Here is a 13,827-nt window from a genome sequence, read left to right on the forward strand (position 1 = left end):
CGTGGGGAGGATACAGACTGACACTCTGCCCGTGACGTACCGTGGTGAAGTCAGGGAACTACAATGACGCAGGTCTGTCGAAAGACTCTAGACAGACTCGGGCACGCAGGGTTCTCATTCCTGAGGATTCTCGGGCTCATCTGCCCTTCTCCTGTGCGAGACAACGATGCATCAGCAATAGCGATATATATATAAAACACACAATGACTCCCACAAGAGACTGTAAATATAGTAGTTAAACTTTATTAATAAATAAACGATCTCTCTGTACACAATTCAAATAAATAACAAGTGATGTGGAAATATAAACAAAGGCAAAGATGAACAATACAAAGTCTTTAAACGAATGTGCAAAACTGCCAGCCATCGTTTCAGCTTACAGAAACTCTCAGCTCCACGGGGTCTGTGAATCTCCACACAGGGCGTGATCTCCCCAACACACGCAACACATTGAAAATAACAATTACAACAAGATGCAATTTATACTTCCAAAGGCATGTATCAGAATATACGTTAACCATACAGTTGTGCCTTTGAACCTTGTTAAATGGGCAGCACGGAGGCTCAGTGGTTAGCTTTGCTCTCTCGCAGTGCAGGAGCCCTGGAGTCAGTTCTGGACCAAAGGTGCTGTCTGCGTGGAGTTTGCATGTTCTCCCCATGTTTGTGTGGGTGTCCAAAGACACACTGGTAGGTTAAATGGCCTGGTGTGTCTGTCTGTCTGTCTGTCTGTCTGTCTGTCTGTGTGTGTGTGTGTGTGTGTGTGTGTGTGTGTGTGTGTGTGTGTGTTTGCATCTGTCCGCCCTGTGATGGACTGGCGTCCTATCCAGGGTGTATCCTGCCTTGCACCCGCTGCCTGCTGGTATAGACTCCGCCTCCCCACTACCAAATGCCAATTTATATACCTCCAATTACAAATCTGCTGTCCTGCTACTCCCTTTTTTTCGCAGTCGCTCAGTACATACTTTTAAGACGATTATTGTGTCCCTACTTTCAAGTTGATACCAAGGAAAAGACAATAGCAGGGCATCTAGTACTATAAGTGCATACCGTTGGAGATGGAGAGAATGAACCGATTCGCTATCACAGTGAAACAACCAGAACTCTACAAACACAGAGGCAGAAATTTCACTGCCTGGGGTGGATGTATTCAGCCTCTGAAAGGGGGGAACCCCTTCATTTCACGGATTCGGGGCGTTTTCAGAAGTGACTTATGACCACGGTAAAATTTGCAAAGGTCAAAAGCGTCTGTTCGGGGAAATCAGACCCTCTTAGCCAGCGAAACCTAGAACTGCTTTTGTGACCCCCACATTACTGACCTACCTGAAGCCAGCACGAGCTACCCACGAGAGAGTGCATTTGTGGTGAATTCGCTATAAAGTCAGCAGTCTGAGGCTAGTGAGCAAGACCCTGTCAACACCAGATTCACAAGAAGGTCTCTCCTCACAAATGAAAGTAAACACCAAAGTTCTTGGGGCTCATCCATCATCGTAGCTCATTTAGCTAATTGAGCACATTCAGCGGGTTTATTGAAGGAAGCCAGGCTTCAACGACATGGCTAGGTAGCTTATTCCCAACTCCCACCACCCTTTGCGTAAAGCACTTCCTGTTCTCAGTTTTAAATGCCCTTCAAAGACGTTTTCACGTATGCCTCCTTTCTCCTGTTTCACCGAGTCGGTGCCTGTGTGGATTCTGAATACCCGAATCAGGGTCTTCCCTGTTCACGATTTGAAAAAGGGTTTGGCTTTTTCAGCCTGTCAGTGCTGGACAGTCGGCAGGCCCTTTCTCAGCTGACAACGCACAAGCTGAGACGTGTCGATTCACAGCAGTGCCAATTCGTTACGGCTTTTCAAAATGTGTTGTTTTGTTTTGGGGGGAGGGGTTAGGTCAACTAGACCACCAGCAAAAATGTATTTATAACATCAGTCAGTTTCCACACGGAGTTTTACATCCTGCTTCAGCCCGCGCTTAAGAGTACGCAGCGCAGACGAAACCACAGCTGGTCTGTTTCTCAGGGCAAGATCCTCAAGCATTCGGTTTCACAAATCACTCAAACGCCGAAATCAAGAACGGACCTGCGGACGTGTTTTGTTTCCCGTTTTCTACACAAAGAAATGTTTTGCAAAGAGGACTTAAAACAGTCCTTAAGAGGCGCCGTGCCAGCTGTGCTGTCATTCGAAATGCGTTAAAGTCGACTCGTTATCTCCAGCAGCCTGGCTGGAGAGACAGTATATAAAAACCAGCCGTGTCGATTTGGGAAACGGGATCTCCTGGGTTATAAGCCCTCCCACCTGGAAAAGAAATGTGTATAGATCCGAAATGATTCCCCCCCCCCACGCCATTTCCAACCATGCGTTGCCGTTTCTGTCCTGCCCTACGGTATTGCAACTTTGCAATATTGCACTCGGGGTGCAATATTCTTCAAGGTTACCAGAATACACACAGGAGGAAGACTTCTGGAATATCTGGAGGGACCCGGAACTGAAAAAGAACGGGGATTTCTCTTCCAGGTGGGGAGGCTGAAAAGCCAGATGCTCCCCACCAGAGCCCCCCCGATTCGGATACCTGTCACCCCCCCCTGATCAGCCCTTTCAGTTACAAATCCCCACACATTCCTGTCAGTCGTTAGGTCTGTGCTAGCTTCATTTGCCCAGTCCTGCTCCTCCTCCTGCCCTCTCTGAGCTCCAGCTTGTCCAGTCAGAGCCGGATCAGTCCGGCCCCCCAGGTCCTCATCCTGGCGTCCCCGAGGGGCCCAGGCTCCTGCTGGCCTGGGGCGTCTCTTCCCAGCTTCCCGGCTGTCCGTCTCACCGCCGGGCGTCGGGTCTCAGGTGCCGCCCAGCTCCACGTCGCCCAGCGAGGGGGCGAAGGGGCGGGGCCGGCGCTCCCGCTGCGTGTCCACCAGGGGGAGCCGCGGAGCAGGGATCAGGAGCGGGGCCGCCTCGAAGGAGAGGAGGAGGTCCGCCGGCGGGGGCGGGGGGGCCTTCGGGTGCCCCGGCTCGCCGGCCTGGAGGGTGGCCTTCCTGAAGTAGCCGTCCGGGAAGCAGGCGAGCGAGGGCCCCTCCGGGGGCCCGGCTCCTTTGCAGTCTAGAGCGGGGATCTGCCCCGTTAGGGGGTCCGGCGGGGGGGCGCTCTTCCCCTCCGGCTCGTCTCCGGCGCGGCACCAGACGCACGCCCCCCGGCCCGCGCACGCGCAGCCCGGAAAGCTGGGCCTGTAGCCCAGGGGGCTGTCAGCCCCCTCTGCACCAGCAGCTGCCCCCCGAGAAGCGGGGATCTGGCTCCGGTAGCCATCAGTCACGAGCACTTCCTGCAAGGTGCACCCCTCTCCTCCGTCCGCGTCGCCGACGCTGTCTGTCCCCCGGTACCGAGACCCCAAACTCACGCCGCTGTCCTCCTTCTGCTGCCCGCCTGCGTAGCTCCTCTCCTCCAGCAGGGGGAGCTCTTCGCTGCCCCTGCTGTCCCTCCTCCCCAGACTCCCGCAGCCGCTGTCCTCCCCCGCGCCGAGCTCCAGCCCCAGGGCGGCCTCTCCCCCGTACCTCCCCGCCTCCCCGGCCGCAGTGCCGCCTCCGGCCTGCGGGGGGCGCTGCCCCAGGCTCACGCCGCTGTCCGCGCTGCCCCGCCTCCCGTCCTCCGCCTTCTCCTCCTTCCTGCCCTCCAGGAACCAGACGGGGCGCCAGGGGGAAGTCACCGTCTCCACGGCGACCGCCCCCACCCTCAGGGGCTGCCAGCTGCTGCCCAGGGATTTCTGAGGGAGACAGAAACAAGACGTCAACACGCCGTTCTCCCCCCCCCGCCGCACGCTGCCAAAAACAAACGCAGGACGCGGGTGGAGTGGAGCCTTCTGGGGGAATTCGTTCAAATGGGCCTGGAAAATTTGGGAGAATTTTATTTTGGCTTCCTCCATTCTCTGGGCCCTATTGTTTTTTTTGCTTTCATAACAGGGCGGGCCGGTTTGTTCCACGCTCCCACCGCCCTTTGTGTAAAGACGTGCTTCTCGTTAGCAGCTCTAAATGCGCTTCCACCTAATTTCCAACTGTTTCACAAATCTGGGCCCTACAGAGACAGACCTGCTGAGCACGTCCCCCAGTACAGCGCGGCCTGCTCCCAGCATGCCCTGGGCCACGCCAAAACAGATACTGCAGCTACAAATGGAGGAAAGAGCTGCATAAACGGTTTGTACCGTCCGTGAAACCCTCATCTGTCCCCCCCTGAACTGCTGTCTTTCCTTTTCATTCCGCCTCTCTGTGGTTTCTACTACTGCTCGGACCGTCCACGCGCGACCTGAGAGGACAGGGCCGGTAGGTAGCTCTGCGGACGACACTCACCAGTGTCCGGGGCAGGATAGCCGGTCGCCGCAGAAACCAGCACAACAGCAGGAAGGAGAAAGCCAGCACTCCGACCAAACACCCCAAAACCATGAGGATCAGGACCCAGGGCGTCCCTGGAAACAGAAACACAGGGTGAGAGATGCAGACGGCAAAACACAGAGAGAGGCAGAGACCTGCATCACAGGCAGAGATGGACGCGCAGAGTGAAACGGAGAGAGAGAAACATACAACACAGTTCCCAGAAGCCTGTCTGGTTTGGTTGTTAGTAGTCAACTGATCCGATCTTAGCCTGCCTTTCCTTCAGGGAAACCAAGGTATCTGCTGCAATGACATGACTGGGCAGCTGGTTCCACACTCCCGCCACCCTCTGTGTAAAAGCCGTGCCTCCTGTTCCAATAGAAGGATCTCATCCGGCCGTTTCCTGAACGTGAATGGGGAACTCGCTCCACACTCCCACAACCCTCGGTGTAAAGCAGTCCCCTCCTGCTCTAAGTTTTAAAAACACTTTCACATAAGTGGCGGCCCCTGATTTGTGTTGCACTGTTGGTGCAGTCCATTTCCAACTGGTCATTTCACCCAGCTGTTTCTTGGAAGAAACCAGGCTTCAGCGACATGGCCGGGCCAGCTTGTGCCCTACTCCCACCACCCTCTGGGTAAAGAAGTGCCTCCTGTTCTGCTCGGAGGGTCTCTTCTTTAAAAGAAGCCAGGGTATGAGCTAGATCAACATGGCTGGGCAGCATGTTCCAGACTCCCTCCACCCAGACACACAGACACACAGAGAGTGACACAGACACTGAGATGTGCACTTCGAGAAACAGGTTGGGACATGCGAACAGGGGGACTGACACAACAGTTAGGCACAGAATCACAGAACAGCAGGAGAAGACCTACAAGCGCTGACATAGCCGTACCTGCAACCAGAACGCACTGTTCCTCAGAGTTGGCGCTGGCTGTGTTTCCGGAGATACTCTCCACCTTGGCACTGATGCAGTACATCTGCCCCTTCTGCAGAAACTCCAGCTGCCACTGGTTCTTGTCCTCTGGCAGAACATAGCTGGTCTGCAACCAAGATCACAGCGTGATTCAACACTCACAGCCAGAGCAGGTTTCCAGGGCAGAGAGGACACACTGACTTTGACACTGATGCCCACAGTGACAGTGAATAGTTATCCCCTTAAAAGCATTGAGATCAATACTAACACTGATACTGACTCTCATACTGAGAGTGCTAACAGAGAAACTGACTCTAATACTGACACCAATACTGACTCATACTGATATTGACTCTCATACTGACACTGACACCTGTACAGACACCAATACTGACTCTCATACTGATATTGACTCTCATACTGACACTGACACCTGTACAGACACCAATACCGACTCTCACTCTGATATTGACTCTCATACTGACACTGACACCAGTACAGACACCAATACTGACTCTCATACTGACACTGACACCAGTACAGACACCAATACTGACTCTCACACTGATATTGACTCTCATACTACACTGACACCAGTACAGACACCAATACTGACTCTCACACTGATATTGACTCTCATACTGACAGTGACACCAGTACATACACCAATACTGACTCTCACACTGATATTGACTCTCATACTGACACTGACACCAGTACAGACACCAATACTGACTCTCACACTGACACTGACACCAGTACAGACACCAATACTGACTCTCACACTGATATTGACTCTCATACTGACACTGACACCAGTACAGACACCGATACTGACTCTCACACTGATATTGACTCTCATACTGACACTGACACCAGTACAGACACCAATACTGACTCTCACACTGATACTGACTCCCATACATCCCCAGCTCCTTGGAAGCTCTCTGTGAGGAGGTACGATCCTACCTGGTCCGCGTGCCCCCCCTCCCGCACGTAGATGGTGTATTTCAGGCCGAAGGTCCCGGCGAAGACCTTCTCCAGCTGGGGCTTCTTCAGGAAGGACACCCGCAGGCTCGTGGAGCCCAAGGACAGGGCCAGCCGCGGTGGGAGCAGCACCAGCGACCGTTCTGGGGAGACACCAGACAGGGGAGAGAGTCCGAGTGAAACCTGGGGTCAAGAGGTGAGGGGAGGGAGGCGGAGAGGGCGCCTTTGACGACCGAGCGCCGTCTCCTCCCTTTCAGAAGGCATCTCCCACGTTTTGAAGACGGTATAAAGGCTGTCGGGGGTTTTTTCCCCGTTTTCTGCCGAAGACAGTCTCCCACCAGTCGTCTGGAAGTTAATACGGGAAGGGGGAAAACTGGAGAGCCAGAGCCTGAAAGGGCAACACATTCAGAACCGCAGGGTGTGACGCGATTAGCGCACAGATAGATTTTATTACAAATTCCAGCGGCCTCCAGCCTCAGCAACATGGGTGGGTAGCTTGTTCCACACCCCTGCAGCCCTTTGTGTAAAGTAATGCCTCCTGTCCTGATCTCATCCGGCCTTGTTTTGTTTTTTTGGCTTTCATAACCGGGCGGGGCGGTTTGTTCCACACTCCCACCACCCTTTGTGTAAAGACGTGCTTCGCGTTAGCGGTTCTAAATGCGCCTCCGCCTAATTTCCACCTGCTTCACGTCTCACAAATCTGACGCGGCATTTAAAAGCATGCGTAGAATCTGTTGCGCAGATGGTTTTTACGTCAGAACCTGGAGGGTGTGACGTGGTCAGCGCACAGAGATTTTATCACACATTCCAGCGGTTCTTGCTGCCGGTCCCCGTTGTTCACCTGGGCTAGCAGGTTCAGAGCTCTGTGCTTAAGAGGCCTTGTGACACCACCCCCGTTTTGACGTGTGCGATCTCAAGGCCACGGCCGAGACACGGGTTCGGGCCGAGCGCGAGTGGGTGGGGTCAGAACCCCTGTGTTTGACCCACTGCAGCGCCGGTGCCAAAAAGGCCAGACTTACCGTCCGATGGAGAGAACCGCTTCACGGTCCAGTTGGAGGTGCCGTGCTCGGTGACCAGTCGAACCCGGGCCAGATATTTATGTTTGCGATCTGTGATGAGGTCAGACAGATCGCACCGCGTTACAGCTGTCCCGTTACAATCCTCCACCAGCACCCAGTCTGGGCTGGGATTTTGTTTGGAATACCTGCACATCAAAAAACACACACACACACACACACACACACACACACACACACACAGTTAGGTGATGGTTAACAAACATCCATCCATTTTCTAACTGCTTCATCCAATACAGGGTCATGGGGGAGCCAGCCATCAACAGGCACGGGAGGTTTACATTGCTGCCTTGCAGTGCTGGGGCCCTGGGCTCAATTCATCGGGTGCTGTCTGTGTGGAGTCTGCATGTTTTCCCCAAGATTTGGATGGGTTCTGTTCAGGTGCACAGGTTTCCTCCCACAGTCCAAACAGACAATTGGCTTCTGGGAAAACTGACCTTGATGTGAGTGTGTGTGTCTGTGTGTGCCCTGTGATGGACTGTCCAGAGTGTGTGTATGTGTGTCCGTCCTGTGATGGACTGGTGTCCTGTCCAGAGTGTGTGTGTGTGACTGTGTGTGTGACTGTGTGTGTGTGTGTCCTGTGATGGACTGGCGTCCTGTCCAGAGTGTGTGACTGTGTGTGTGTGACTGTGTGTGTCAGTCCTGTGATGGACTGGCGTCCTGTCCAGAGTGTGTGACTGTGTGTGTCCGTCCTGTGATGGACTGGCGTCCTATCCAGAGTGTGTGACTGTGTGTGTCCGTCCTGTGATGGACTGGCATCCTGTCCAGAGTGTGTGACTGTGTGACTGTGTGTGTGTCCTGTGATGGACTGGCATCCTGTCCAGAGTGTGTGACTGTGTGTGACTGTGTGTGACTGTGTGTGACTGTGTGTGACTGTGTGTGAGTGTCTGCCCTGTGATGGACTGGCGTCCCATCCAGGGTGTACCCTGCCTTGAGCCTCTTGCTTGCTGGGAAAGACTCCAGCTCCCCTGCGACCCTGAATTGGAAGACGTTAGAAAGCCGACGGGTGGAGATTTCAAAGAAGTAATGTGGGGATACGAATCTCTTTTCAGAATAACGCCCAGGAAACTATGGGCGCTTCCACACAATACACAGTACAGCAGAATACAGCAGGCAGACAATGGACTCATTTCTCGTGTTCCGTACCAACGTGAAGTTTTATTCTAAGGCACGGAAACAGCTCTTAGACAACGTCCCCAGAACGAAAGCTGCAGACGTTCCACTGAGCTACCCAAGATTCCCCAAACACGCCGAGAGGCAGTAAAAAGCAGTGGACTGATGAAATCAGATGACACAAGGCAGATGCGTGAAAGATGTGTGATCTGTGACGCTTCCTCTGCTGTCATTGGTGCATATTCAGTGGTCTGGAGCTCAGGGAAATTTGCTTTCTGCGAAAATTATTCAATATGCTTAAAAAAGTAGCTTGTTTTTTTTTTCTGGGAACACAATCCTTGTCACATCTTAATGTGTTAAGATTAATGTGTGTTAACTGTCTACATGTTAATCTGGACCACCCCAGGATAGGTTTCCTGATGGGGACATACTTCTTATACTGGACTTGGTAGTAGGTGGGCTGCGGGGGTCCTTCAGGGGGGCTCCAGTGGACCTCCAGACTGGCATCCTCGGCAACGACGCCCACTTTGACCGGGGCTGAAAGATCCTGGCCTGGGGTGAGAAAGAGAGAGAGTCAACAGGGTAGAGACTGAGTAGAGAGCCAAGAGACCTTTGTCAGGGCCCTAGTTCAATGACAGGCTGCTGGATGTGGTTTTCATGGTTATTAATGCGGTTACTGATTTTGGAACAGGTCTTATGAGCAGCACCACCGATGACCAATTTTATGCACAGAGCTGGTACAGGACTCAAATTTTCAAGACCACAAGAATGATAACAAACGAGGGGCTCTTCGGCCAGTCTCCCATCCAGCTGTTTCTAGAAAGCCAGGGGATCCGGTTCAACAATATGGCTGGGTAGCTTGTTCCACACCCCCGCAACACTTTGTGTACAGTAATGCCTCCTGTCCTGATTGAAGGATCTCATCCTGCCTTTTTTATTGCTTTAATAACAGAGCTGGACAGTTTGTTCCACACTCCCACCACCCTTTGTGTAACGAAGTGCTTCTTGTTATCAGTTCTAAATGTGCTTCCACCTAATTTCCACCTGTTGACTTTTATTTTTTTTGCTGAAGAAGAACTTCCTGTGTGATAACAGTCGCGCTGGTGGCCAGAGAACACAATTCCTCTTTGTCATTGGTGAAACAAGCTTCCGATCAAATTACATTTTTAACGATTTATCGTTTGAAAAAAAAACAACGACCTTAGAATATCATGCAAACGTCGTTCAAACCGACGAGAGGAATTCCGTTTCGTTCAGCTGTTCAAAGAGTTTCTGCTTTTCACACGCCTCTAACTTCTCTGCGTTCTTTCCAGCAAATTTTTTTCTTCTTCCGTTTTTTCTGAGGGGAGAGAGGCGGGTATTTCCCTGCCTGTGCCTTCCTCACCTTTTCTTGCAGATAAGGTACCGGGGCTCAGAAACGTTTGCGGAACGATAACCACGTACCGTTATCCATACCAAGAAAAGGAGAGATTCAAACGGTCTCCCCTGTCCGCACGGAGAGGAAATGGAAAACAAACACGCAAAAGGTTAACGGACCGTGAAAAGCGACGAGGTTTAATCCCGTAACGCCTCCTCCTGTAACGGCAGGCGCGCCCGTTGAGTCCGGTGTAGCGCGTCGCAAAACCGGCACCAGACAGGACATCATAAACGAGGCAAAAATTCAGAAAAATCCCACCGCAGTGGTTTGTCCTCAGTGAAATGTTGATTCTCAAACCCGTTTCGACACAGTCTGTTTCATTCTCCCTCCGGATATTACAGACCGAAACAGGATTCGGCACTTCCAGAATTGGCCCAATTTTAATCGACGTGAACGGACAAAAAGGGTTTAACGCCCGGAATGAATAACAACAGCCGATTGCACCAATATAGATACGCGATTGCTGAATTCTAGTTATGACAGCTCCGGGATCGGACACAATTACTAATGCCACACGCGTTATTTTCCTTTATTCTCAAGCGCGCACACGTCTCTCGTTTCCTGCGCTGGTTATTAAAAGCTTTTTGAGTTATGAGACGCAGTTTTGCAGCGAGCGGATGTGGGCGAGGTTTCGTTTAGCAAGATAAACACACACACACACAAAATTGACAATGGGTTTCCTGGCTTCAGAGCATACCGATACCTGTTACTGGGGAAACTCGCTTTAGTGGAATATGGGACGGACACCCCGAATGACTATTGGAAGGAAAGATTCCGTAATACCCAAAGACCTGGCGCAAACATTTTCATTCGGCAGGGTCACGTAAGGTGACTTCAAGCGATGGGAGTTTCAAACACGCTTTGTTAGGCATTTGACTTGAAGGCGGTAACCAAAAAGTGATCACATAGGTACATAGATCCGGCGTCTCGCCCATCTAACCCTGCCTCTGTTTAGCCGGGCGGTGACTCGGTCTGGGGGAACTACACGAGAATCCAGAACGACATCTTTACCAGCAGCTGCAGCTGTGAAGGAGGGTGAGTGAGTGCACAGGGCCCGGATACGACAGGGCTGGGTGACTAACGAGCGGACTTCACTTGTGTTTTTTTTTATTGTGGAGGAGTGTTTTCCGGATACTTGCCCAAAAGTGGACACCCCGCTTTTAACTTTGAATTTCAACACGGATGACAAATATAGCCCCCCACTTTTTTTTTTTTACAGCTGATATTTGCACTCCACCACAAGCGTCAGACGACTTTCAGTCGCAATTGATATCAACGCGACCGGTGCGTCTATAGAAAACCGGTCTAGTTAATTACTGCCTTCGGGGGATTTCTGCGAGAATACCAAAAAAAAAAACCAGCCTTTCTGCAGGGCTGGCGGGACGGGACTGGCCAGTCCTCCTGTCCACCCTGCTATAGCCCCTAGCTAGCGACTCAAAGTAGAGCCCATACCGGAAGTCGGGGCGCGATGTCACTTTCGCACCAGCTGTTCTCACTCCTACTCGTCCCAAGCAACCGCTTTCCCGAAAGCTGGAAAACACCAGGTGCAACCGTCTTGTGCAGCCTTCGCATCCCCAGACGTCCAACTGCCCCCCCACCCCGGTCGCTTCTTACTCTGCTGGGGGGTCCAGCCTCCTCCTCTTCCTCCTCCTCCAGGTCAGGAGGGGCTGGACCTCGGCCAAGCGGGTTCAGAGCCAAATCGCACCGTACCTGAACACCGCATAAACACGCCCCAGGGCAACAGAGTCCTGGGGTGTCGGTCCTCCCCACCCTTCGATCTTGTCGCTTCTCTTCTTCCTCTGTGGTTCCGCTGACGTGAGGGAAGGAAACTGGGCGCTCCGCTCTTGACAACAACAACATCAGCACCAGCACCAGCATGGCATGTTTCCTCCCAGCATGCCGCCGCTCCACGGAGTGGGCACTTCGGCCTAGCGGGACACCAGTTTCACTGAACCAACTGTTTTTTTCCGCCCAGTCCTTTATAAACACCTTCCCGTAGCGTCCGGAGTTGTGAGTGCCTCGAAGGGGGCCAGTTGTCATTAATCTGCGTATCATTTCTACGAAGTGCAAATTTTTCTCACCCCCCGCATGCTTGCGCGAAATGACCGTTTGTTAAAGTATTTCTGAGAGACGGGAAGGACCGGCGCTTGTTCTCTACACGGATTAGGAAGATTGTTTTGTATGTTTAAAGTGAAGCAGCTTCCATTCGGCTGAGTCCTCACTGCGCCCAGTCGTGCATGTTTTCAAAACTGGGATTGTTTTGTTGTTGTTGTTGTTGTTGTCGGTGTGTGTGGGCAGTGAACAACAACAACAAACAAAAAACAATATGAAAAGCTGCTTAAGTTGAGTGCAACTTAAATCAATTAAAGCCAGATCGTGCTCGGAACAGGTTGGAACAGTTCGCGCCGGAATGAGGGAGCGAACATTTTCACTATCTGTCCGAGCGTGTCGCGACCTGTCCCCGGGCAGAGTTCAGGAGCTGAGCGGTCGTCTTCATCAGCAACACAGACTGAATCTCACAGGTGGCAAGCCCTTACAAGTGTACCCAGGGCTTGCAAGCGTTTTCCTTTTCAGTTCAGCTGGAGCGAGCGGCTTCTCACGCCGACTTTAAGCGGGAGCATTTTTTGTATTAAAAAAAAATAAAACACAAAGATCACAATCGCATCTCCCAAGTGTCACAGCACACCGCAAAATTTCAGTGCAGCTTATAAACGGGTAGAACACAGCAGCCCCGATATTAGAGTATAATACACAGGCACAGATCTTATCAAGTACAGTAGTCTGGACAAGGAAATACCCTCGTTAACACACTGAGGCATTCCAGGTGAGCGATCGTTCACACTCTTAAAAAACAGTCCTGTGTGCCAGTGTCTCCACACTGAACACCCACACCTTATATCAGAGAGCCATGTTTTGGGACTCCCACCACAAACCATCTTGAATCAGCCAGTCCTGTTTAATTCAGTCTGCTTAATTCTGCAGGCTCTCATCCAGGGCGATATAGAGGCTTGAATTTGGGTGGCCTCTCGCACAACAGGCAATGCACTTGCCAGAGAAGCCTGGCTACCGACAAGAGATGGATGAAAAGAACAGTAAGAGAATACCAGAGCTGTCGACGGGAAAGCACAAGGAGCTGCTTGCCCACCGCCAAGAAAAATGAGTCTTACCTGACACACACAGCCACAGTCCCACAGCACTGAGAACTGTCAGTATCAAGCCCCAGTGCGCCATCGTCCTTATAAAACAGGCATCGTGTTCAGAGCAGAAGGCTCCAGCCAGTAGTCCAAAGTCCTGAAAACTGTTCTCCCTGGCAATTCCAAATGGAAAAACAGACTCCCGTTTAGAGTTAAACGCGACTCCTGGAAACGGGGGAAAGACAACGAGCTCGCAGAATTGTCTGATGGCTCAGAAAGTCCCGGGATTCTGAACGGCTGGACTCCTCTGGGAGTCCCTCTGGTCTGGCGGGGAGAAGGACTGACTCACCCGCCCTTCTCTCCTCTCTCGCACACTGTTCGCTCTCCAAGAGCGCGTCTCGCTCTATTGTTCCTGCGTGGGCGTTCCGCAGCTACAGGACGCGTCATCAGCCTTCGCTCTCACTTCCTTCTCTTCGGCTGCTGTGTTGTCCGGGGACATTTATTGACTCGAGTGGGTAATTCCTGCACGGCAGGCGGATTTATTTCAAACTGCCTACTGAGAAGAAGAAATGTTTCTTTATTTTACTCTTCACACTCAGAGTGTTCTGAGCCACACACACTTGACACTTACTATGCAGCAGGCTGTACAGAATCTGATTCACACTGCTCATACCCACAGGGAGAACACACTATAACAACAAGGCACACACACACACACACTGTATACACAGTTACATACATGCACTGTACTCACAGGGTACAGTACAAACACACTCTGTACACACATGACAGTATATGTACACATACTGTACACATAGGTACAGTACATCCACACACAAAATACAC

General features: G+C 51.9%; 1 protein-coding gene across 3 annotated transcripts; it reads right to left on the bottom strand.

The window, feature by feature from the left end:
* Nucleotides 1-227: 227 nt before the first annotated feature.
* il10ra (interleukin 10 receptor, alpha) lies at nucleotides 228-13,497 on the bottom strand. 3 transcript variants are annotated; one of them, XR_015929971.1, is made up of 8 exons: nucleotides 13,015-13,497; nucleotides 8,862-8,982; nucleotides 7,261-7,445; nucleotides 6,224-6,384; nucleotides 5,234-5,381; nucleotides 4,320-4,435; nucleotides 989-3,739; nucleotides 228-934 (listed from the first exon to the last, which is right to left on the bottom strand). XR_015929971.1 is itself a non-coding variant. In XM_088619111.1 (7 exons), exons 1-7 carry the CDS (start codon nucleotides 13,076-13,078, stop codon nucleotides 2,822-2,824), a joined length of 1,713 nt encoding a protein of 570 aa, XP_088475237.1. In that variant the 5' UTR covers nucleotides 13,079-13,497; the 3' UTR covers nucleotides 228-2,821. The 3 variants fall into 3 exon arrangements, 2 of the variants coding, with proteins under 2 accessions (XP_088475237.1, XP_088475238.1); XM_088619111.1 differs by having other exon boundaries at nucleotides 228-3,739; XM_088619112.1 differs by lacking the exon at nucleotides 13,015-13,497 and adding an exon at nucleotides 11,558-11,621 and having other exon boundaries at nucleotides 228-3,739.
* Between the last annotated feature and the right edge of the window lie 330 nt (nucleotides 13,498-13,827).

This window comes from Lepisosteus platostomus, chromosome 25 (genome assembly GCF_059453375.1).
Source record: "Lepisosteus platostomus isolate fLepPlt1 chromosome 25, fLepPlt1.hap1, whole genome shotgun sequence".
NCBI lineage: Eukaryota > Metazoa > Chordata > Actinopteri > Semionotiformes > Lepisosteidae > Lepisosteus > Lepisosteus platostomus.